Source organism: Triturus cristatus, chromosome 3_2, assembly GCF_964204655.1.
Source record: "Triturus cristatus chromosome 3_2, aTriCri1.1, whole genome shotgun sequence".
Classification (NCBI taxonomy): domain Eukaryota; kingdom Metazoa; phylum Chordata; class Amphibia; order Caudata; family Salamandridae; genus Triturus; species Triturus cristatus.
In genome coordinates, this window is record NC_140584.1 from 875,394,024 (window position 1) to 875,417,829 (window position 23,806).

General features: G+C 41.7%; 1 protein-coding gene across 2 annotated transcripts in view; it reads left to right on the top strand.

The window, feature by feature from the left end:
• The window catches only part of CPD (carboxypeptidase D), a 752,391-nt gene that overhangs the window by 620,809 nt on the left and 107,776 nt on the right, over positions 1-23,806 (top strand). For both annotated transcript variants that reach the window (XM_085649244.1, XM_085649245.1), the window contains exons 13-14: positions 587-782; positions 23,085-23,220. In XM_085649244.1, coding sequence (XP_085505370.1) covers positions 587-782; positions 23,085-23,220 — 332 coding nt within the window. The remainder of the gene's footprint in view (positions 1-586; positions 783-23,084; positions 23,221-23,806) is intronic.

Below are 23,806 nucleotides of genomic sequence, written 5' to 3' on the forward strand. Positions count from 1 at the left end.
TTTCACTTAAGATTTATAGGCAAGGTTTCCCCTGGAACTGAAGTCAAATGAGATGTTACTTAGGTTTTATAGGTATTTATGTGGGTGTGGTTGAAAGACTGACACACATCCTCCCTCTTTCCTTAATGAACATGCTCATTGTGTGTTAAACATGAAAAAAGATACTGTGATATATTCATTGATCCTGAAATTATTGTGTGTGCCATTCATCTGAAGGGAGCAGTTTTATTTACCAAGGAGCACCACCCATTCCCTTTATACTATGGAATAAAAAAGGAGTAACCAGAAGTAGTTTGCAGTGTCTTTTCACTATGTTAGCAGATATTTAAATAGTTGTTACTCATTAGTTAATTGTTACTATCTTTATTTATGCCCCAGCCCCTCAGCAAGACATTCAAAGCACACATAGATTGGGATGGTTGAGTTAAGATTTTGCCTAAAAATTGGGAAATAGTTGATTCCACAATGACAGACAAAAACTATACAGATCAATAAAGACTCCCTGTGCTTGCAGGACTCACTTCTTATTATTTTTTTATAGTATGTTTTTGCTGTCATATACATATATATATATATTTTTTTTTAGCCTGGGTCAAAGCGTTGAATTCCGGCAGATCTGGTCTTTGGAAATATCCAATAAACCAAATAAGTCTGAGCCTGAGGAGCCCAAGATCCGATTTGTTGCTGGTGTCCATGGAAATGCTCCTGTTGGAACTGAGCTTCTTTTAACATTTGCAGAATTTCTTTGTATGAATTACAAAAAAAGTACTGCTATAACCAAGGTAAGCAAAATGCAAGATTTGTAAATGGTTGTGGAAGAGCTAGTTCAAGAAATCTAAGACTTTGTTTAGTTGATCGCACCATTATTCGGAGATCCCAGTATTTCCCATGAGCTTAACTGTGTTTGCATTTGTTAAATATGTCATCCATTTAATGGAGTAAATGAAGAAGTCAACAGCTTTGAGACTTGAACTGATAGTTGGAGAGCTCGAGCCTTAAAAATGTCAGCTTTTAGTAACTGGATCAGCATCACAAGCCATTCTGTGATATATCAGAAAGGCTGCATGTGTCACTCATGTATACCTCAAAGATTTGAAAATCGTATTGCCTTTGCTACTTCATCTTGTGTGTTTTCCCCCACCTCAGATATCCAGCTTTACTTTGTGTACAGAGCACAATTCAGCTGTTTCTGATACTCTTACGAATTATTTAATTCCACCTCTTCAACTTAGTTTCCTAATCAGACCTGTATATTTAACTGCCCCGTTTCTAAATGGATGGATCAAGACTCGGGCTACTATACTTCATATTTTTTATAAAAAGAAATATTCCTGGATCCTAGTAGCTTTTAAATGCTGTATTGCTTTTTGTCTTTTGTTTTCAATTTAATTTCATTAGCATTTTTCATTTTATGCAGATATAAGCTCGCTATTGTCCCCTATTCAATCCAATGTTTGCTTGTTACATTTTTTATAACCATTTTTGTAAAATTCTACATAATGTACAAAAAGGAACGAACATAAATGAGATGAACACCTGTATTCTGCCTCCTTCAGGCTGCTTCGTGTCGCTCAATATTCTGTTCCGTGTTTACGATTCTCCTTGGGTGGATAATGAGTTTGCAGTTTTCTATTAGGAAAGCACATCTTTTCAAAAAGATAGTTTTCTTGTGTGCTTAAATGAGCAGCTTACAGTGATGCTTTAAGGCAAGTGTTCACCGCGGCTAGCACTCTGGTCAGAGCAGGAACGACAGCCCTGCTTTCTATGCTGTCCATCGCAGGGTTATAAAATATGATGCATCTTGAAAATGTTGTCCCTGAAGGTAAGAGGGATGCTAATCTGAAGCAAGTGCACATTTGAATACTAATCATTGTAATTTTTTTAAATAGATTTTCTTCGGGCTTCTGTCCATCCTACACCCACCTAGGTCCCTAATTCCTGAGCTTGATGTAATATTTATCATTAACTAGGATGTTTACTAGTTGTGTGGGTGTTATCAAAGTGTAAAATGGAGAATACAAAAAAAAAGAAGCTTTTACCTGCCTGCTTAGTGCTCCAGTACTTACTAAGTTAACCACTGAAGCAATGCCATTGTTACTGTTGAAGTTAAATCCCATAATTGTCTTTTTCCAGGAAGGAATAGGTTATATATATATATATTGTTTAAACGCTTCCGTTATGCAGTTTATGTACTTGTAAAAACACACATCGGGCCATTGCAAGCCTGGATTCCTCCCCGATTAAATTGTTTTTCATGGCCAGGTTGCTGATAATCCATACAAATCCATTATCAGAACTTGAGCTGTAAGCTCAGTGTCAATGTACAGAACTTGTAGTTCAAGTCTTATTAGGGCTTTGCTGATGCAAGTAATAGAAGTCAAAAGTGCACCTACAAAAGTTGTCCTTGCATCAATAATGTCAAATGGTTATTTTTTAAAATATTTTTTCAAGAGAAAGAAGATGGGACAGGTTGATAAATTGTACCTGGCACAGATGGGATGATGGTTGCTGCTGAAAGAAGTTTATTGTAGGTTGAGTTTGAAATCTAGTCAAATTTCATTTTTTTGTTAACATTACATTGTGTTTGTGCTTATTGTCAGAACTCTGTTCTTGTAGGTGCTTTTGTCAGTTAATCAATCAATGCTAGTGGATAAAAGCCATTCTTTTTTGCTATCATTCGCTTCAGTAAAAAAGTTAGTTAACCTCTCCATCAAACAAAACCACTTAAACCGTACCCTTTCACTAGGTACATTTTCACATGGAAGTGTCAGCTAAAAGCTGTTGATCAATTAAAATTATAAAATTGACTGATCCCTTGTTGATATATTTGACTTTCTGGTGAGGCCACAGTACATGGTGTACGAAAATACACCAATGACATAGAAAGTTAAATGTTACCTGTGGACTGCAGCACGTATTGTGACATTTAGTAAGTAGACTGACAAGGAAAACATGGCTTTAGGCTCAGATGTGTACCCGTACTCCTGCAGCTTTCAAACCTGCAGGCCTACCTGTCAAAATAAACTTTTTGATAGGAAAGAAACCCTACTTTTAAATATTGAATAAGTCACTCTTGAGTAGGCCTTGTAGCTCAAAGATAGGATTAGTGGTATTTAAAAGTGCGCCATATAAGAATTTAATAAATGCATGTGCCTACATTAACCCTCCTCTGAAAGCTATTCTCACTGTTAGTGCTGTAGCTTGCTCGATGAAGAAAAAGCTATAGTACAATTAATGTGTTATTCACTTATCTTGGGTTTTGAATAAGCTGCAGAGGTGGTTCGACCACTGTTTTCATAGGTTTTTAAACCTTTGAGGTTATGTTAATCTGTAACAGTAAGGTATCAATCTGCAAAGAATCTTGTGTGATTTATTCATGAACACCCATTTAAGCCTTTCCACAAGTACAATCCCGTTGCTAATGCCGAAAATGATAAATTGCTTGAGTGCCAGCCTTCATACTAGATCAGTCTCCTGTGTATGTCTTTGCAATCAGAGTACACCATGAGGCCATGTAGCAGGAGACAATGACTTTGGAGTACTGTTATAATAGCTAATAGAAATCCAATTCAAAGGTGAAGTTGGAGTTTTGATAAATATAGGAAAAGTAACTTTTAAAAAAAATAATTTTTTTTTTATTAAACAGTCTCGACATGAGGTACAAATTCACAGAATCAATTGAGGGTTACAGTGGAATCAGGTTACATACAATACAGTGGCATGTATCATTGAAATTTACGGGGATAGGGGGGATCATCGGCATCACAGGGAGGGGTACATATATCGCCCCGGTATGCATTCCAGGGTGCCCAAACCTTGGACCATTTGCGGGGGCAACCCCGTATAGACTGTTTTCTCTCTTAACATACACCTGTCAAGATCTCGCTTCCAAGCTATGACCGTGGGCGGGTGCGGGGCTCCCCAGAGCTGTGCTATATTCCTCTTGGCGCTCATATAGCCAAGCGTGACCCATTTCGTAGTATAAGTGTTGAGGTCGCTAGGTTCCCAGATGTTAAGGAGGCACCTGGGGCTTTCCGGTCTGATTTCTACCCCCAACACTTCACTCATGACCGTGTGGATGTTGCGCCATTATTCTTGAATTTGCTCACAGTGCCATAGTATATGTAGGAGTGTACCCAATTGTGTGCATCCCCTCCAACAAGAGCCGTCCGTCAGCCCACCCATGTGCACCAGCTGGGGACCAGTTGCGTAAATGCTAGGGAGGATCTTTGGAAAAGTAACTTTTAAAAAGTTATACTTTACTGTCTGAAGCTCCGGCCGGCTAAATAATTAATAATGACCTGCCTCCAGCTTGCCTGTCAGTGCTGCTTTAATGAGGTGTGAAATGCTACTTTCATAGCAGCGGTTATGGCATGAGTCTGGTAGGATGGCACAGGGAGGAGCATGTGGGGGAATAAATGTGACCCATCTTAACCCAAGTAGGCAGTTTAGGAGTGTCCTGGAACTCCTCCAAATTGAAAGGGACCCTTGGTAGACCTGTAATTTATAGTTTAGTGATGAGGGAAGCTTGGAGGCGAGACGTATTTTCATTGAGGTAATTAAATTCACTAGACCCAAACACATGGCTGGGATGGCAAATTCAACCACTAAAGGTGTTGAGGATTGATTGCAATTTTTCTAATCACTGGCAATCACTCTGGGTAGCAATCCAACCTATTCTTCTTTTCACCACCATGCCACCCCAGTTTGAACACATCCACATGCAAATCAGTGATGATCAAGCTCCAGCAGTAAGATTTCAACTCAAACTACGTAGCCAGGTCCTCCCTAAACCGGAGCAAAAGCAACCCAGGACCGTATTCTCCTGATTGGAAGTGAATGGTGCTGAAGTGTAGACATGCAATCAGATAAAAACAAGGTGCTACCCACTTCCTTTACAAAATATACAACTCAAAACTGTGCAGGCATCCCCAATATTGTGCCGTGCTGTGCCAAGACTTCAGAAAGAACTTTATCAAATATAAAAGGCATCTGCTCCTTTAAGCAATAACACCTCAAAATAGAATGTGCGTTTTTCAAGTCTGGGCCATTCTACCAAATGAAAAATATTTATCATACTAGATGGTATTCATCAGGATTAATTTACAGTCACGCCACCAAAAAGGCAACAACACTGGCAACGGACAAGAGGGTGGAAGGGGGTGCAAACACTTGCATTCTTATGGAGTTCATGCTAATGGTGAGCTGCAACAGAACAAAAAAAAGTTGCTCCAAAAGTGACTGCTTTGGAAGGACACTGGACAAGGAAGAAGATACAAACATTGAGCTTTTTTGAGTTGTTGAGGCAGAAAATATTTTCTGCATGACTCAATACTCAATTTAATTACGTTTTCTTTATTTGATTTAAACAAGAAAGGCTCAACATATTGTTGTTTGGCATTTTTAAGTTGCAGATCTCATTTGACATGGATTCCACTCTCCTTTTTCCTTTCCTTGTATCTAGTGGTTATATTCTCACACAAATTATATATTTTCATGAACGAATGACCACATTTTCAGTTGAATGTAGAAAGTGTAATAGTTAATAGTCTACATGTTCATGATAATCCTTTCATGATTTTGAAAATCTAAAAATTTAGATCATAGGAGGCTACATTTGTAATCTGAATTTGTTTAAAAATATCTCTTCAAAAATAATCATTGTCTCTTTGATTCTGTTTTTATAGGGAGGAAATGAATAAGGTTTTAAGGGTAGCCTTAAAATTACGAGCACCTCTAGTCCATTTTAAATATATTGTTTGTTTATAGCAAGGAAATAACGTATACCAAAGTAACTGTGTTTTGTGTTCTAAACCTAGTAAATCTGAAAGTAGTGACTAGTAACCATTTCTTCTAAATAGTTAGATGGAAACAGGTGGCAAACACTAAAAGCTGTGTCTAGTCAAAGGCCATATGATACAAATGGCAATTAGAAATATTTACTTCTCTGAGTCTTTAAGATCAGTCTCGGGAGTCTTGTCCTTCCCAATTAACTTTCAGAGATGGAAATTTAAGTGGAAGAATTGCTAAATGTATATATTTTTTGCTTGATAAACATTTTAAAAGGTGTAAAACTCTCCGCCCATCAATATGACTACTTTGAATCAAATTTGCTGTCCAATCAACAGGCTGATTCTCATGAAAAAATAAACCTGCAATTCATTTTTTTAAAACTAATTTTATTGACCTTTGCTAACATAAGAACAAATGGCTTTTGCATCACGTTGATCTATAAAACAGCATCTCAAGTTGTCTTAGTAGGAAGGCATGGTCACCAAATGCACATGCCATTCCTCATCATTTAGGTCTATTTAACAGTCCCAGTATACACATCTTGTGATTATAATCTTATCTTCTAGCATGCAAATGTGAATCAATATGGAAGATCTGGTTAGCTAGAGTTCACATTTGAAATGTACTTTTAGTATTTATTATGAAAGATGTCAAGTTTTCAGAATTCTCTGGAATGAGTTTAATTCCCTCTTACAGATAAACTCTGGGTCTGTATAGGACATGTTTGTCTTGTTGAATCTTTGTAAGACTTCTTATTATTGATTGAGAAAAGGGAAATTATTTTCAAGCCCAGACAAAAATTCTGGTTTGTTCAATTTTATAAAACCAATATAGTTGTAATGGATTTGAATTAGGATAAGATGTATACATGTTTTCATATTATAGGTATTTCAATTTTGACAGAAGATGGGACAAGTGCTCCTGATGCTTCTTTGCAGGGGTAGGATGACAAATGCTAATTGCAAAGGTTGAAAACCATTGCGGTTGGATGGTTTCATCCCACATTTGGTCAGACGTTCTCACATTGCAGGAACTTTTTAAAAGAATTCTCACCATTTGATTAGGCCTTCCTAAAGGTGCGTTTATTGTATTGCTGACACTGCAAGGAAAATGGAGGATTTTGTACACAATACGCCATATCTCACTTGTAAACAGATGTTGACGTTTGCATAGAAATCTGAAAATTGTCTGGCGATGTAATCAAGTTGGAGAAGCGATCTGGCTGGCTCAATCAGTGGTATATAGGGCAGCAGAAATGTATGATGCCAAATGTGTAAAATATATGTTAAGTTTGAGAAAAAAGTTATTTGCTGCAATGTGTGTTGTCTTTAACAAAAAAAAAAAGAAATCCAAAATAAATTCCAGATGTGTAATAGCAGCAAAGTCCATAATCATGTTACGAATAGACGAAATACTGATTTCATTAACTTGGTACGTGTCTAAAGTGCTTTACCTAAAGTGCAAAATGTGAGAGATAGTATATATGGAAAGACATAGGTATATAGAGTTGGTTGCATTTATGAACTCCTGTGTCCACATCCATGAAACAATAGGATCCAAAGTTGTTTTTCAAGTGACTATGTTCAACATATGCTGTATTATAACCGTGTCTAGTCCACAAAGATGTATAAATTGCTTCCACGATTAACACATCAGTGTTGGCTTACTATCTAGCCATAATCTTGGCATACAATTCTTACCATTAAGGCTGCTGCAAGTATACTTCCCACATACTTGGAGGGAGTTTCAAGCCAATTATTAGCTGATTTGTAGAGGAATTGAGAGAAATATTTAGGAAATTACTGATCTCCTGGAGAACTTGAGCCCAGTATGACTAAATCTTTAAACTCCAAATACATTTGTTGTCAGTGGCTGGGGTAACACACCGAAATGCTAGAGAATCATTGTGACAATCCCACACAGGAAGCATTTTTGTATTCTAATATATTTCTTGAGTACATTTTAAGAGATCGTAAAACGTCAGTAAGAATGTTTATGCACTACAATTATGGTCTTAGATATTTTGACTTCAGACTTCACCTAGTCCATCTTCTATTTTGCATGTCGGAAGCTGCAAAAGACTTACAGCCCTGAATGGTTTTATATATAGCCAAATAAAATGGAACCAAGAGGTCTCAACCGTGTGGAAAAACATTGGTGAGAGTAGGAATATACCATAAAAATAATTTTCATAATATAATACATATTGTGATATTAAACCTTCCTATGATACCCAGTGGGAGGCTGCTCCATTTTTGCAGACGTGGTTCAAGATGCTTATAGTGCTTCATACTTTAACTTGAACCTCTCCTCGATTTGAATGGGTATTTTGGCACATAGATATAATGCAGAGAGTATAATATGAGAATTAAAAGAAAAAAATATACAATTCTCAAGAAATTAAATCAGAACCAGCTGTATGGCCTTAAGTTAAATCTAACATAGCATTTCTTAGTTCTTGTTTTGTAACAGGCATTTCTAAAATTGACAACTCACAATTACGCGTTCATTAAATGTTCCGATGATGCAAATTGGCGTAATATTAAAGAAAGGTATCCAAATAGCCTCTTTATCCCAACTTCCTTCCCTTGAGGACCAGTCGCCTCAACATAGTTTTGGTGACCTATGTTCAAAACATTTAAGAAGATTCTCACGAGCAGTCTATGCAACCTTATTTCATAGTTTAAAAAAAAAAAAGAATTTTGATGGGTAGTACAAAGTATATAGCTTTTCTTGACTAAATTCCAGAGTATTGTTCTGTATAAAATGAGTATGTTTGATTTCTAAGGTACTTAAAGATGACCTTAGTAGTTCTGTTTTGAGTCTAGTAATTTTATCCCTTGAAATTGTCAATGTGAGGGTTGTCCCTCTAACTGCTTTCAGACAGTCCCATTCCATGGCAGGGGAGGTAGAATTTTCATTTAGTAGAAAAACCATTGTTATAATTACTGTCATGCACACCTGATGGCACTACAAGGACGTTTGTCTGTCTGAGGTGTCGGAGGTAAGATCAAATACCTGTTGGATATGATGTTTCATACTAAAGGATTGAGGTCATAAACTACCTCTGGGTATAACTGAACGGATATATGTATGGACAAAGGTTTTGTGTCATCAGGAAAACATTTCTCTTTGAGCATGATTTATGGGATGCAGAGTAACATTCAAAACCAGGCTTAAAGTAGTGGCAGATATGCCACCCAGCCACTAGACTGAATGAAGCCATAGTGTACTGTAGAGCAGCTTGTGAGTGTTCCCTTCAGAATGCACAGGTAAAACAAATCTTTATGAAGTTGAATAGTTACATTCAAGTTGGCTTAAAAGACCAGGGTTCCTTCCCAAGTAACAAGTTCCTCTAGTTGCTGAAAAATGAGTCATTAGTATTTTGTACATACCTTTGACCAATAATGTAACCTCTGTGGCTATTTCTTCTTGCATTTTATTTCCCATTATTTTATATCCGAGTTGTTGAAGTTTATCCCAATCCTGCTTAGTCAAAGGTGTAATTTAAGAGTTCTTCATGCACCCTACATATCTTGCTAATAATTTGAAACTATTCTTTTTCCAAGACTGAACTCCTGTTTCTTAAGTTTAAAGTAAGACTCATAGCTGAGAAATGGGACACAAGCCAATTTGCCACTATAGTACTAAATGTTTTAAAGCTCCCAGCCCGAAAAGGTAACCGTGTCCTCTTACCCTCAACCTTGGGAGAGCTCCTTCCACATGGACTAGTTCCAATCTAACACAGAACATCCCTAAAGATAGCCATAGCTGGTCCTTTTTTGTCTCAAGATATTGTACCATACATCACTCACTATGAGAGGGAAAAAAAGATATAGAAGAATTGTAGGGCATACAAATATTGCAAGTAAAGTCATACTTAATTCGATACCGTCAAGGGTCAGCCTTGTTGTCATGATTCGGCTACTGCTTCAGAGGTACACAGAGGAGCATGAGCCTGTTAAGAACTTTAGCCTTGTATGCCCCTGTAAAAATAAAACCTGTTACCCTTAAGTCTAGTGTGTGGGAGTTAAAACAATGGCATAGCAAAAAGCATATGGAACAAAAAAAGTGTACTTTACATTCTGAACTGAGTTAGGGATAGGCAGCCTAATACAAAAGAAGTCTAAAAATGAAGTTGCCCCATATATAATGAATGGGCAAAAGTGAGAACTTTTGTTGCTGTCCTTAAACTTGTAAAAAGGAAAACGATATGTTCACTGTATTAGACAGGTCACTTCCAGTCTCCCTAGTTTGGGAAAGCTCTCCGAAGCAGTTGTATAATAAATCCGCCTCTGCACCTTTTGCAATCCTTAGCATATGACGACTGTTCAATTGTATGCGATTTCCCATGCCTTTCAACTTTGCAGACATGTATTTGCATTTATTTAACTGCTCTATCAATTGCTGCTGTACGAGTGAAGTTGTAAGCTGCTTTCTCGCTCTTCAACTATACGTGCACCAAAAGCCAGCTCCCGTTTAGACACCTTGTGTACCACAGTCAATTTTTAGGTTGGCGGCGTGCATATCAGCATAGTCTTTTCTGGTCAAATCCTGATGAGTATTTAATCATTTAGATGTGCCAGCCAAGATGGATTGTTGGCTAACACTTGATGAGGATGCTTCTTTGTAAGAGAGGTGACAATTCTCTACAGTGTGGACTTATCACCTCTGCTGTGACAGAAATGAGTGTTGAAAGTAATTTGCAGAGCAGTTATTAAGGAACTAACTACATTTTGGAAATATGTTTACGATCTTTCAAACTCTTAGTCTGTACTCTGGACGGTAGTGCAAAAACTGCTATTTGTCAAGTGAGTGGTGTAAGATCAGACTTTGATATGGTGATACTTGACCTTCCACTATATCTTTATACCTGGTAATTGAGTTACTTTGCTTTATGCTTTAGAAAATAAAACAAATTGCAGGGATCTCTTATAAATTAGTAATTATGACATAATTATAGATTTGTACTGCTTTTCAATTTGGGGAAAGCAGTCCCATGGTTTTTAAACTACTTAAAAGCTATGGAAAAGTGTTGAGTTATTGGATTAATGTCATAAAGAAGGTTTCAGTTCTTGGGAGATAAAAAGGGCCAAAACCAGTATGTGTTTAAGAGTTACATTAAGAATAACCGACAAATCAGAGAGTTACTTGAGTTTATGATGGCTATAGAATGTTAGAGGCTTGGTGTGAGGGGGGAGTGTGTGTGTATGTGTGTGTGTGTGTCTGTGTCTAAACGTTGGATAGAGTAAATGCACTTAAAATGTATGTTTCTGATTATTATTTTTTTAATGGTCTGCTACATATGTTGAGAACATATGAGTTCTGAATTTGTTAATTTTGTCAAGCATGTGTATGATCGCAGGTGTCCAAATGTAAAATTTCCTAGCTTTCGTAATGGAAAGTTCAATTCTATTAAGGATGCTGAGCAAAGGATCGTTCTCAAACTTTCTCCATCTCTAGTAGCGTTAACATTTAAAAAACTGCCTTTCCCATGCACCACCGGGAAAGGAAACAAAAACACTTAAACCAATCAGAGGTGGAGAAGGTCCGATATTAGTCTGGGTTTTTCTCTAAGCTCCCTCTTTCTTCGTGCGACAGTGGTCAAAGGTTTCGGCATCTTTACACTTGCTTGGAATTCTCCATTCCCAGAATGGCAAACCATGTCAACATCCTAACTCTCACAAATATTTCATAACTTCTACCTGAGTTATTCAACAGTGTTGTTAATGCTATACCCAGATATCAAAATTGAATTGAATCATGAAAAACCAGTTCTTATACCTCATGAATGTCTAAGTGCTCTAGGCCAATAACCTACATAACCACCTTGACTTTTTAGGGGTAGGAAGCAGTTTCTCAGATCTTTGGGTGGGAATAATCATTGCCTCCCCGTATTTAATATAACAAACTTTCAATTACGAAAACTAGGAAATTTTACAATCTGTACAAGGAGCTATGGCTTTCTCTGATTCTGAGTGGGCACCAACATGTGAAACATCAATGTCTGCTTCTTGCATTGTCCAGGACACCCACCTAGCTAAGGTTGGTGAGGATACTGTATTAAAGGGCTTTCTAAGAGAGATCAGGAGTTGTCACTCTCCTGGTGGCCTTAACTCCTCAGTCATGGTTTCATAAGTCTTAAATCAGCATACCACACACAATTTGGGCATTTTGTCAAACGCTGGGTAAGAGACTACTCTTGAGTTGCATTTCATCCTCCTGGAAATGTGGAACGTAACCCTGTCTGGGCTAAATACTCTACTTGAAATGTCTAATGCTTGGAAATCAGAGACTCTTCGTCATGAAACCAAACAAAGTAATGGGGGCATCTTACCTGATTATTATCTTCAGATAAGATATTCCTTATTTTGCCACGAGGGGAACAGATTCAGAACCCTGTTAACATCCCACACGAAGTAGTATCTCTGCTCCTGAGGCAGGGACAACCAAATTCCCTTCATCAATTTACTTCCCAAAGGGTGTTCACCACCTGGAAATCAATGAATTGGGAGGTGACCTGCTGATATGGCCAACATGAAAGTGTTGCTTGACCTATATGCCAAACTGTCTGTTGCTATATAGGATTAAAAAACTCATGATGTGGACAACGTCAGACCCCAGGTGATCCTCACCTTTTTGCAGACACTAATGAATTCTTCTCTTCCATGCTGATCTATAGCGTTTAACTATGCCTTCCCCTGCCGCCTATGCCTTTGACAGTAGTCGTTCAGCTGCTAATGAAAGTCCTTTGACTCCATCATTTCCAGTGATCCTCCATGCCATCAAGGGCATTTTCCCTTGTAGTACCAGCTGGTGAGGATTCACAAGAGGATCCTGAGGAAGAAATTGCAGTCAGGGTAGACGGATTAGAAAATTCCAGGAACGTTCAAGTAGAACTGGAAGTTAAACTTGGCATCTCCATATCTGCATGATCAGCATCAGGGTGGCCTTGCTGTCTCCTCATTTGGGCTGACAATCGCATGATCATTGCTAATGGGGTGAAATGCGTAACCCTGTTCCTGAGTCCAATCCTGTAGGAAGGTGTTCGCCGCTGCTGCTTGTGGTCAGGCTTCCAACTGAAATGCTGGTTTACATGAAGACCCAGTCTCGACCAAATAGGTTCACTGAGAAGGGTCCCCTTCTGTTCTCTATTGCAGAGAAAAAAGGCTGGGACTAGTTTCCAGAGGCTTATGTCTGGCCATTCCCTGGAGCACCAATCTGTTACTCTGTTGTCTTTGACTGGAAGATATTCTGCCGTAACCTATACCTCGTTGTCCAAACAGAATGTCCACAGGTCTGGGCCAGATCCACCAGGATCTTCAGTCTCGAGCCTCCAAGTTGGTTGATATAACACACTGCTGAGATGTTGTTCATCTTTAGTAGAACATTGTACCATTTCCTTGGTCCAACATTGCAAGGCGAAAGAGCCAACCATAAGTTCCAGGCAATTTATTTGCGATTCCTGTTCTTGAGCGGACCGTTTTCCTCCTGCATAGTAATCCCAGCATTACGTTCCCCAGCATGTCTTGCTAGCATTGGACTCTATTACGATGTCTGGATCCGAACAAATGATTGCTTTTCCATTCCATGTCTCCATATGAGTGAGCCACCACTCCATCTCGTCCTTTACATTGTCTATCAGGGTACTCAATTCTGAGTATTTCAGACCTCTACGTAGGTGATATATCTTGAGTCTCGGGAGGGTCCTGTAATGAGGCAGGCCCAAGAAGATCACCTGTACAGAAGAGAACAGAAGCCCAACTATGCAGGTGGTCTGTCTCAAGAATGTGGATTGATTCAATAAAGTTTTGTATATCTCTTGTCGAATCTTCGCTACCTTTTGTGAGGGAGCCTCAAAATCTTTTCTCTGGAGTTGGTAATAAACCCCAGGAGCATAGTCTGGTGGGCCGAAGTCAGAAGAAATGCCTTCTTGTTTATGACAAACCTCAAGCTCCCTGTTCTTTGAAGATATTTCAATAGTATGCTGGGACATTAGTCCATCTGCAAGCTATCATCCAGACATACGATTAACTGGATGCTCTGAGCATGCAGAAATGTAACTACAAATGTCGGAACCTTTATGAAACATCATGGTGTGGATGACAAGCCAATTGGTAGAGACTTAGGATGTAGGTCCTCTTGTTCCAACATATGAAAGAAAGAAGCACCCGCTCCCTGTTGGGTCGCCTGTCCTCTGTTATGACCAGAGGACAAAGATGGGTAAAACCCCAGGGCTCAAGAAAGAGAGAAAGGATTTACCAGGGTTGTGCAAAATGGAAGTTACTAATTGGAAAGTTCTGTTAGCTATTCCACTCAAAAGATTGGCATGATAGTTTTCAAGATCTGCAAATAATTTCTCTTATAGATGTGGAAGCATGTGTGTGGGTGAATATTGCAGTACATTTGGTAAACAAGAACATAAAAGCATAACTGGAACCATTAGATTCCAGAAGTTGTATTTACAGTCTGATTTTCTTTTTCCTCTTGATATCTAACGTGTTACTGTAAGTTTAGGCACTGTAGAAGAATGTGATATATTAAACTATTAATTGTCTGGTACTGTGGTTGTAGGAAGGTTCCCCAACTTTAAATGTTTGATTCAAGGCAATTTACTATCTGCTTTAGTCATTAACAAGCAAATCAAGCACGGTTTGTGAGGAGTGATGTATAATATTAGACAAAGATGGACTGTCAATTTAAATTTAGCCAATTCGCAGTGGGAGCATGGTTATAGTTCATCACGTAAAAGTAGTATTCCTGTATATTTAGTCCCACTAGAGATGGTAAAAGTGGTGTATATTGATCCTTATGTGTGCTAGCGATGCAGTAAGTTCCCTTCCCTTGTACTTGTTCTATGTTACTGGGTGTGAAAGATTGGAATCTATCTGGAAGGAGAGTGAGTTTGATAATTAAACACATTGGGAATAGTTAGATACAAATCTGAATTCATCACCTAATAGCCTCACATTGTCTTCTTGTTGTACATGGTCAGTACCCTTTTGGCTTCGAAACAAAGTACTGACAAACATGACCGCATTTGTGACAATACCTGCCACCCACATGACAGGCCTGGGGCGCTTGACATTAGCTCTCTTCCTTTAAACTTGCCTCCTAGTCAGTGACCCATTCTGCTAGCTATTAAAGTAAAACATCTGGATATTGGGGTGTGGCTAAGCAAAATGGCAGACAAGCTGGAGTTTCTGGTTCCTCATCAGTATTCTATGGCATCCTGGACACACAGTGGGTCAAAAACAATTGATAATACACCATCCACTGTGAATTAGGTAGAGAAGTAAACCAATATGCCCTTGCTGTTTAAGGTGTTTCGGTCTGTTATTCTGCAGAATATATGGGTTTTGTATGGTGTACTTACGAAATATATGCCATGCACACTATTTGTATCATCTTTGCTGGGCTTCGCCCATTTGGTACCTTGGAAAATTAATACAAATGTGTTTAAAAAAAAAAACAAAAAAAAAACAGTATGCCCTAGAAAAGCTGTTGGCGTGCCAGTAGGCGAGTGACTCTGGACCCAGCACAGTGTCCCAGATGGTGACTGCGGCTCTTTGAGATGGGCATTGGTTCATGGTGAGGTCCATGTTACGCTGATCTGCATTGTGTCCTGGATGAAAGGACAATGACTGGTGATCCTTCCAGGCTCAAAGTGGGACCCAGATTTGGCTACGTCAGCGACCAGGAAGAAATGAGGGTCCTGGTCAAGCCTAAAGAGAAAATAGTGGTGCCTGTTGCTGCTTCGACGGTCCTCTGTAACTTCCCTTGGCCAGGGGCCGTGACTGGGTGCAGCTGTTCGGCGACTCAAGAGGACTGGGCCCGCTGTATCAGCTGTGTGGTGTTGGGCTCTGAGCGGCTAAGGGGGGACCTGACCTTGGAGAGTAACTTGCTGAGTCTCGATCGGGCTGGATCAAAAGCGGGGGAGACCAAACAGCAGGCTACAGAGGGTGGGAGAGGGGCTTCATGTGACATTGTGGGCCACAGCAGCATGGAGGTGGCCTGATCTCTGATATTTGACTGGAGTGGTCGGTACCGATCGCTGGAGATTTAAGGCATGGAGTATAGCTTAAGGGACCTGAATACTAAACAGTGGGTCTCTAGGAGAGCGGCCAGACTGAGAAGGCAGTGGGGTCAGAGGCAATGGAAGCTACGGGTGCTCAGATCCTGGCTGCAATAGAGGAGTCAAGACATTCACTCGAACACAAAATCGATCCCTTTGTAATCGAAGTTATGCACTTGCAGGCAGACCTGCAGAAAGTGTCAGAAGTTTGGCCAGTGAAAAAATGGAGAATGAACTAGAGACTTAGGTGACGGATATAAAGAAGTTGACTCCTACTTCGTCAAAGCTGGCCTGGTCATTGGAAAAGATTTTAACTCCTTTCCTGCTATGGCTTTTCTCCCCAGTGGTAAGCTTTTTTGGCTATTTGCTGTAGTTTGGGCTTAAGCCTTCATATGTTTTTGTCCAATAAAGGTATCCACACAAAATTTGAATTCTTATTTTCCAACATCCCAGGGATTCTAAAGTTACCCAGGGGTTGTGGATTTCCGTGGAGGGAACTGAGAAATTAGTCAAAATATAGTTAAATTTGTTTTTTGAGGGAGAAAAATTTGAAAAAAGTCCTGCAGAAGAAAGCGTTTTGTTCCAACGAAGGGTCTGCAGATTCTAAAATCACCATATACTCTTCTTTCAGGAACAGGCAGACTTTAATTCTAAAACCAGAGTTTTCTTCATAATTGTGGCATTTTACTGAGAGCTTATTTTTCCTATTTTTTGTGCTTTCAACTTCCTTCCAGTTAGTCTGAAACTCATAGTGGAAAGTTATACATTTCTGAAACATAGACAAAATTCTGAATTCAGCAAGAGGTCATTTGTGTAGCTCCTTAAAGGTTGTCCTATATAAAGTAGCAGTTGAAACAAAAAATAAATCTGAAATTGAGATGAACAAAAACAGCCATTTGTGTCTAAGCTTTAATATGTAATTTCTTGTTACTTTGGCATATTTTCTAAAACAATCTACTTTCAAGCCTGCTGTGGACCCTTCTAATTGCGGGCATATTTAGGGCCTGTAGGTTCTCCAAGAACCAGAGGTACCCAGAGACAACAATCGAGCTGCACCTTACAATGGTTTTTTTATTTTGTACCGACTAGGGGCTTCCATACACTAAACAGCTTTCTCATTCGATCTGCTCGACATTCTTTGGAATCCAGGTGTCCCCCAAGGTGAAGGGATCGGCCTGGCCCCTGATCTCACCCACATGATCAGCCATTCCCAGGCCTCCTGTGGCTCGGTGAATAAAAATTACATTCCATTGTAAACAACTCAAAGTTTTGGCAGGGAAAGGAGCATAGATTTGACATGGAACACACAGAGGGAGCATTTCCTCAAGAAGGGGATTGGTTTGACCCTATTAGGTAGAATCAACAGTCTGACCATCCGGATCACAGGGGATCAGAGTGATCAGATCAAAGTGCCCTCACACACCTGGTAGGGTGTCATGCTTCATCACTGGGAGCGACTCGTCAAGTGGACATACCTGGCGTGTGATTTGCTACAGTGCAAATGCCCTAGATACTGCCCCATTTACTCAAACTCTACCCCTCGGGTCTGAATATGACAGCCGGACCCAGGCACAAAACTTCGGTCCACACCCCATCTTGGACAGGACCATAAACAGGTATCTCCACTCAGTACTATCAAATGCCATACGGGCATCCAGCGATCCCAGCGCTGCTTCTTCAGTCAGTACCTCCTGCATGTCTCCATAGAGACGTCGGAGATTCAACCGTGTCCTTCGAAGAGGCATAAACCCAGACTGGTCAGGGTGAATAATCGTGAATATTATAGGCCAAAGCCTGTTTGCCAGCACTTTTGCCAACACTTTAGCAGCAAAATAGTTCTATAAGACTCACATTTTTCCAGTGCTTTACCCGGTTTAGGGATTACAACTATGGTAGCCAGTCTAGGGTCCTCTGGTAGGTATCCCCCCCTCTCGTGCTTCACAAAACATATCTAACATAGGCTGTGCCACTATATCTGAGACGCACTTAAATGTTTCAGCTGGCAAGCCATTCGGGCACGCTGCCTTCCCCGATTGCAATTCCCTTATGGCACTGGCCACCTTCTCACTGACAGGTCCTGATCCATTTCCTCGCTGTCCTCCGCAGTTAATGTCAGCATGTCTATATCTTGGAGGAAGGCTGTACATTCCTCCTCTGACTCGGCCGACGCCGATTGGTACACCCCTTCATAATATTGTGCAAACACCTCCGCTATGTCACTGCTTTCTTTATGACATGAGCCATCTGTTTTTCTGATTGCAGTCACCCAATTTCATCCTTGGACCCTTTTCTCCAACCAGGCAATTAACCTATTCGCCTTATCACCAACATCATACAATTTCCTTTGTATTGCCAATACATGAGATCTGGCGGCATCTTCCTCTAAGTCTCTGAGTTCCTTTTACTTGATCCCCAGCTTATGCCGAAGCCCGAGTTCTGACCGCCCGAGCTGTACCACCGGCTCCTCGAGTGATAGTGTATCCCATTCCAGTGTGACACATTATGCTCTTCGTTCTTTCTTTCTTCCCTCCATTTCCGCCTGTTCGCAACCTTTCACGACCACTTTGTACGCTTCCCACAACACACACTGCGAAGCCACTGACCCCATATCGGCAAAATACTGCTCTGATAGCTCTCACAACTTGTCCTGAAAGTCCCGCTCTCTAAATAACCATGGGTCCACTCACGGCGGCAGAACCTGTTCCCTAAGTGGGCCTCCCATGGTGACCTCCACCGGAGCATGTTCGGATATACCCCTAGTCCTATGCTGCACATCCCAAAACTGACCCACATGCACACACTGTGTAATGAAGTAGTCTATTCTGGATCCACTACCGTGTGCAGCTGATATATGCGTGTACTGCCTATCACCCGGATTTCGCTCTCTCCATGCAGCCACCAGACCCATAGCCTCTACAAATGCCCGCAGCGGTTCAAAGCTCCCGGCCTGTGCAGGCAATCTGAGTCTGTCCAACTCTTGACACATCACTTCGTTCATATAATCCCCCGGCATTAGGATCCCAGATTGAAGGTCCAATATCAATTTACTCAACAGCGGCAATGTTTCGGCATTCAACCTGGATGGCACATATACAGAGCAAACTTTCAACACACACCCCTCCCAGCTATCTGTCAGTGCAACATATCTACCTTGAGTATCCTGCCATATACGGCCCGGTATGTAGGGTACTGACTTCTTCACTAGTATTGCCACTCCTTTCGAGCCCGAGCTTGCATCCTAATCTATTGAGAGCCAGGTAAGAATTGCCCTTTAAATGCGTCTCTTGTTACAGAACCAGGTCTGGCGAGTGTCTGCGTAGATATTTTAACATCATAGTCCTCTTAAGTTTGTCATTCAGCCCGTTAATATTCCATGTCATGGCCCTCAGGCTCGACTTGTTCTGACTAGCCATATCCTGTACGAAGGCATTGCTTCCCATCCACTGTCACTACCCCACCTCCCGCTCACCCAGAGATGGTACCCTCCATTATATTGTAACTCTCGTGCCAATGTGTCACATTAACATAGTATCACCACTTCATACAGAAAACCCTCATGTATCCCAAACTCAACCCCCCTCTCACTTGCTCCCCCTTCCCTGCTTGAGTTGAACTACCCGCCTCCCCAATTTAGCAGAGTGCCTTTCGCCCCCCTGAGATAACATCGTGGGGTCCGTAGCCAATGCTTCCAGGGCCTAGAAGCCCCTCCTCGAGCCCTTCTTTGTACCGTATTAGTAAGCAGGCCCTGCATCAGCTCAGGTTCTGATCTCTCGGCCAACATCCCATTCCCATCCCTAATCTAATATTAACATTTTAAATGGGAGTCCTGCCATTCCTACCCACCCAAAACAGGTTCTACCAGATTCAACTTCAGTCCGGTAATTATCTGGTAAGCATTTCAATCTTGCTTAAACATTCTTTTGCTCAACATGCACACCACACGTTCTGATCCCATACTCTGTTATTCTGTGCCCTTCCGTGACTCTTTGGAGTATTCGACATGGGGCCCTCTGGCCAAGCTGTTTGTCCTTGCTTGAGTTCCCAACTAGGCGCCCGCCATCGAGCCAGTCCCATGCTTCCTCTGGCGAAGAGAGAAAATACGCTTTCCCCTCCATTTCAACTCTCAGCTTTGCCGGATACAACATAGAGTACTTAATGCCTTTGTCTCTAAAAGCTTTCTTGACCTCCAAGAAGCTGCAACGCTGCTGTTGCACTTTCAGTGTAAAATCTGGAAAGAAGTTGACTGTGCTATTTTCAAATTTTGTGGGAGCAGCAATGCCTGCCATCTGCAGAATAGCATCCCGATCCCGAAAATTAAATATTCTCGCTATAATAGGCCTCGCGGGAGCCCCAGATCTCAGCCTTCTACCTGGGACACGGTGAGCTCTTTCAATTGAGAAATATTGTGACAGTCCCTTTGGCTGCAGCCGCTTCGTGATAAGTTCTTTGACAAAAAGGTACGGGGCTTGCCCCTCCTCCTGCTCTGGAACCCCCAGTATGCGGCTATTATTCTGCCTCGCCCTCCCTTCATAGTCGTCCATTTGGGCCACCATCTTATCTTGCTTGGATTGGAGTAGCGGCACTTATTTCTTGAGACTAGTAGTTGCTGTCCCCAACACTTTAGTGGCATCCTCAACCTCTTTTACCCTTGTATCCATGTTTTGAAGGTCAGCACGGATCAACGAGACCTTAATATTGACTGTATCAAGTCTCGATTCCAGGGAAGTACGGACCGCATTAATGGCAGCCATAATTTCTTGCAGCATGGGTTCCGACGCCCCTGTTGGACTAGGAGACAGCCCAGTCGCATTCACCGGAGCCACTTCAGATTCTTCACCCCCCTTGTTCCATGCATACTTGTCCAACTTTGTTTGGAGGGACGCCTTGCCTCCCTCACCCCCGGTCATTGTAACCCCTTCGTCCAGTGCACTTACAGTCCAGTTCCTAGCGACCTTTCCCACTGCCAGCTGCTTTTGTGACTCGTCCTCCCCCTGTGACGCTGGGGCGTCCCCTTCTGCCCAGCAAGCCCCAAGAGTGTGCCCTCCACACAACTTCCACAGTATCTGATCCTGCCTACGTCGCATTCAAGTCCGCTTACCTCCCAGTGCACCTCCTGGAAATCATAGGTAGTATTTTGCTGGGATCCGAATAGCCGTACCACAGGAGCAGTTTGCAGAGTCATACACAACCCGTTCCTTGCGGTGCAGCCCCTCAATTAAGCAAGATTTCTTGGTTAGCAGCTGTAGATAACGCGGGTACTGCTGACTCCCACTCTGCAGCGCCGTGCCTACTGCGTCGTTTCTCCATGGGCACTCTCCTTCCAATTACATAAAGCACGCTGTGCTATCCTGTTGCCTTGTTTTCAGTGGCGATCTCGATTTGTTTGCCCCAGTTCTTATTAATTCCTGGCACCTCTTCTTCTTAGTATAAAGGTCTCTTTTCACCTACCCCCAGCGATGGCCTTCTGGGTCCAGCTGGCCCGCACACACTCCCGGCCCATCTCCCGCCAGGGCCTGACAGAGCACAGATTCCTGCCGCCCTGCTCTGTTCACAACATCTACACCCTACCCTCTCCCGCGTGATGACCTGGGTGAGGGAGACACGAAAAGGAAGGGGAAGAGGGTGTGCCGCTCGCACTCCCCATTATCTTGTTCCACTGCGTCTCTGCCCCTCTCGACCCTACGGACATGCAGGCGCCAGCGTTCTCCTTTCCTCTCAGGCCCCAATCAAGGCAGCTCCATCAGCGCCGGTCAGTCTTCAAAGATTACTCTCTAAGCGTCGGTGTTTCCCAGAGCCTGGCGCACTCCCAGCAGAAAACCCAGGGAAGTCCTTCCACAGCCGCGCAGCCCCAGCACTCCATTCAGGCTGCCTCGCCCGACACTGCCGCCATGTTGAGTTCCGTCACCGGTCTCTCCCCTCATGATTTTTTCCGATGTTATCGTTCGTGACGCACCGACCAGTGTGTCCACGATGTCGGGGTCACACTTGGATATTATGCTCCTATTTTTTCTGCACGGATTCATGCCGGATTATACAGGAGAACGGGCTCGGGCTCCAGAGGTGCGCTCCGACACGACTGCTTTCATCGTAGGTGGCCACACCCGCCCTCTCTTGTCATTGTTATTCACTTTGGTAATTGAACCAGTGGCAATTAAATTGCAGGAAGTGCTGCTCGATTGGGGCAACATGAGTGGCATACAATCTCACTATATACAGCTAATGCGTTGATGTATTTTACTTAGCCAGACAGATACCTGCCTATATTGATGATACAGGTTTACAGATCTGCGCTGATGGTTAATAAATTAAAACAGAGCTGTTTCTCTTAGGTTCCTGGAGATGCAGAGCACTGGATGAGGTCCGCTGGCTAGGACTGTGAAGTGAGCATATAGGTGGCACATAGCACGCCCCCCAAAAAATTGTGATTACAATATGGGTGGAGTACTGCAGGGACTTTGGGACTCTGTGCCTTTCTGGAACACTATCCTACTTTCACTTGTAGGCAGACTAGCAGTGGCAAAAATGGTCATGCTTCCAGATGCCTATATTCTCTGCAAAATACATTCTGTTAACTCCCTCTCTCTGTATTTAAAAAAAATATATATATATTCTTCAATCCTTGCTTTAGGTGGGGAATAGAAGCAGGGTACATCTGGATATGCTAAACAAAGTAAGCAAGAATGGGGCCTGAGGCTACCAGACCTAGTACACAAACAGCACATGTACTCTCCTTTAACTGAAAAGCAAAACTAATTCTGCAACCTCCTTGGTAAATGTCAACCTAACAAATCAGCTGTGAGCAGCTGCAATATAGGGCTCTTCCTTTGGCTCTCGAAAGTTGCGGTCACTGCATACATTACTCCTGGCTATAGAAACAACCCTGTAAAAACAAAAACATAAATATTTCAGAGAGAAACGTCCCCGCCTTTACCCAGAAAAGTAGCGCTTGCAGAATTTATTAACATTCAGCTACTACATCAATTATATTATTTTCTTTCAAGACAAAGTACTACTCTGCATCCTGTTTGTGCTCACAACTGATATATGTAGGTGCAATCTGGGCACGAGACAATTTTCTGCACTCTGTCATCATGCTCTTCCTCTTAGGAGTTGCTTCCACCTTCTAGCAAGGACTGAAGTAAACCCTTCTAACTGAAAGAAACCATTTTAGATTAATTTTCCCGCCTCTTGCTAATTTGTTTCTTTAACTCCCTAGTTAATCGATCAGACGAGAATTGTGATTGTACCATCCGTGAACCCAGATGGAAGAGAGCGTGCACAGGAGAAAGACTGTACATCAAAGATTGGGCAAACCAATGCTCACGGAAAGGACCTGGACACCGATTTTACAAGTAAGAACTTAAACCCAGTTGAGAAGTGCTTAATACCCCCTATATGTGGTGGAGTGCTTAAGGAGTTTCATCAGGTAAACAATGCGACGATTAACAGTTTTCTTTCTTATAAAGATGTCCAGCTCTTGATTCATCACCTTTTGACTATTTCCCAGGCATCCGACTGGAATCTTTGCAGCAGTACTGCGCACCGGTAGGTGGTACTGTGCGACTCCACCCAGATACCGTTTCATTCAAGAAATTACATGTGGAGCCTATATAGGCACCACTCTTGTGCATTGACATCAGTTCCTTTATTTCCGAAACACCAGACACTGATCAGGAGCTTTGTCTTGTGTTTTCTTTTTGTGACCTTACCTCAAATAAAATTAGCTTTTTTCAGTGTGCAAGGGATATGTCACCTCCCCAAAAACATTTTAAGTCCTGTAAGAACTGTCACATACAAATGTCTGTTGACAGATCTTTACCAGATGTATCTGTGGTGCCTGGGGTGAGCCACAATTCTAAGCCCTGCCGTGACTGTTTGTCAATGAACCCAAAAGCCATACAAGACCATGAAGCCAGACTCTACATCGCCAAGCACCAG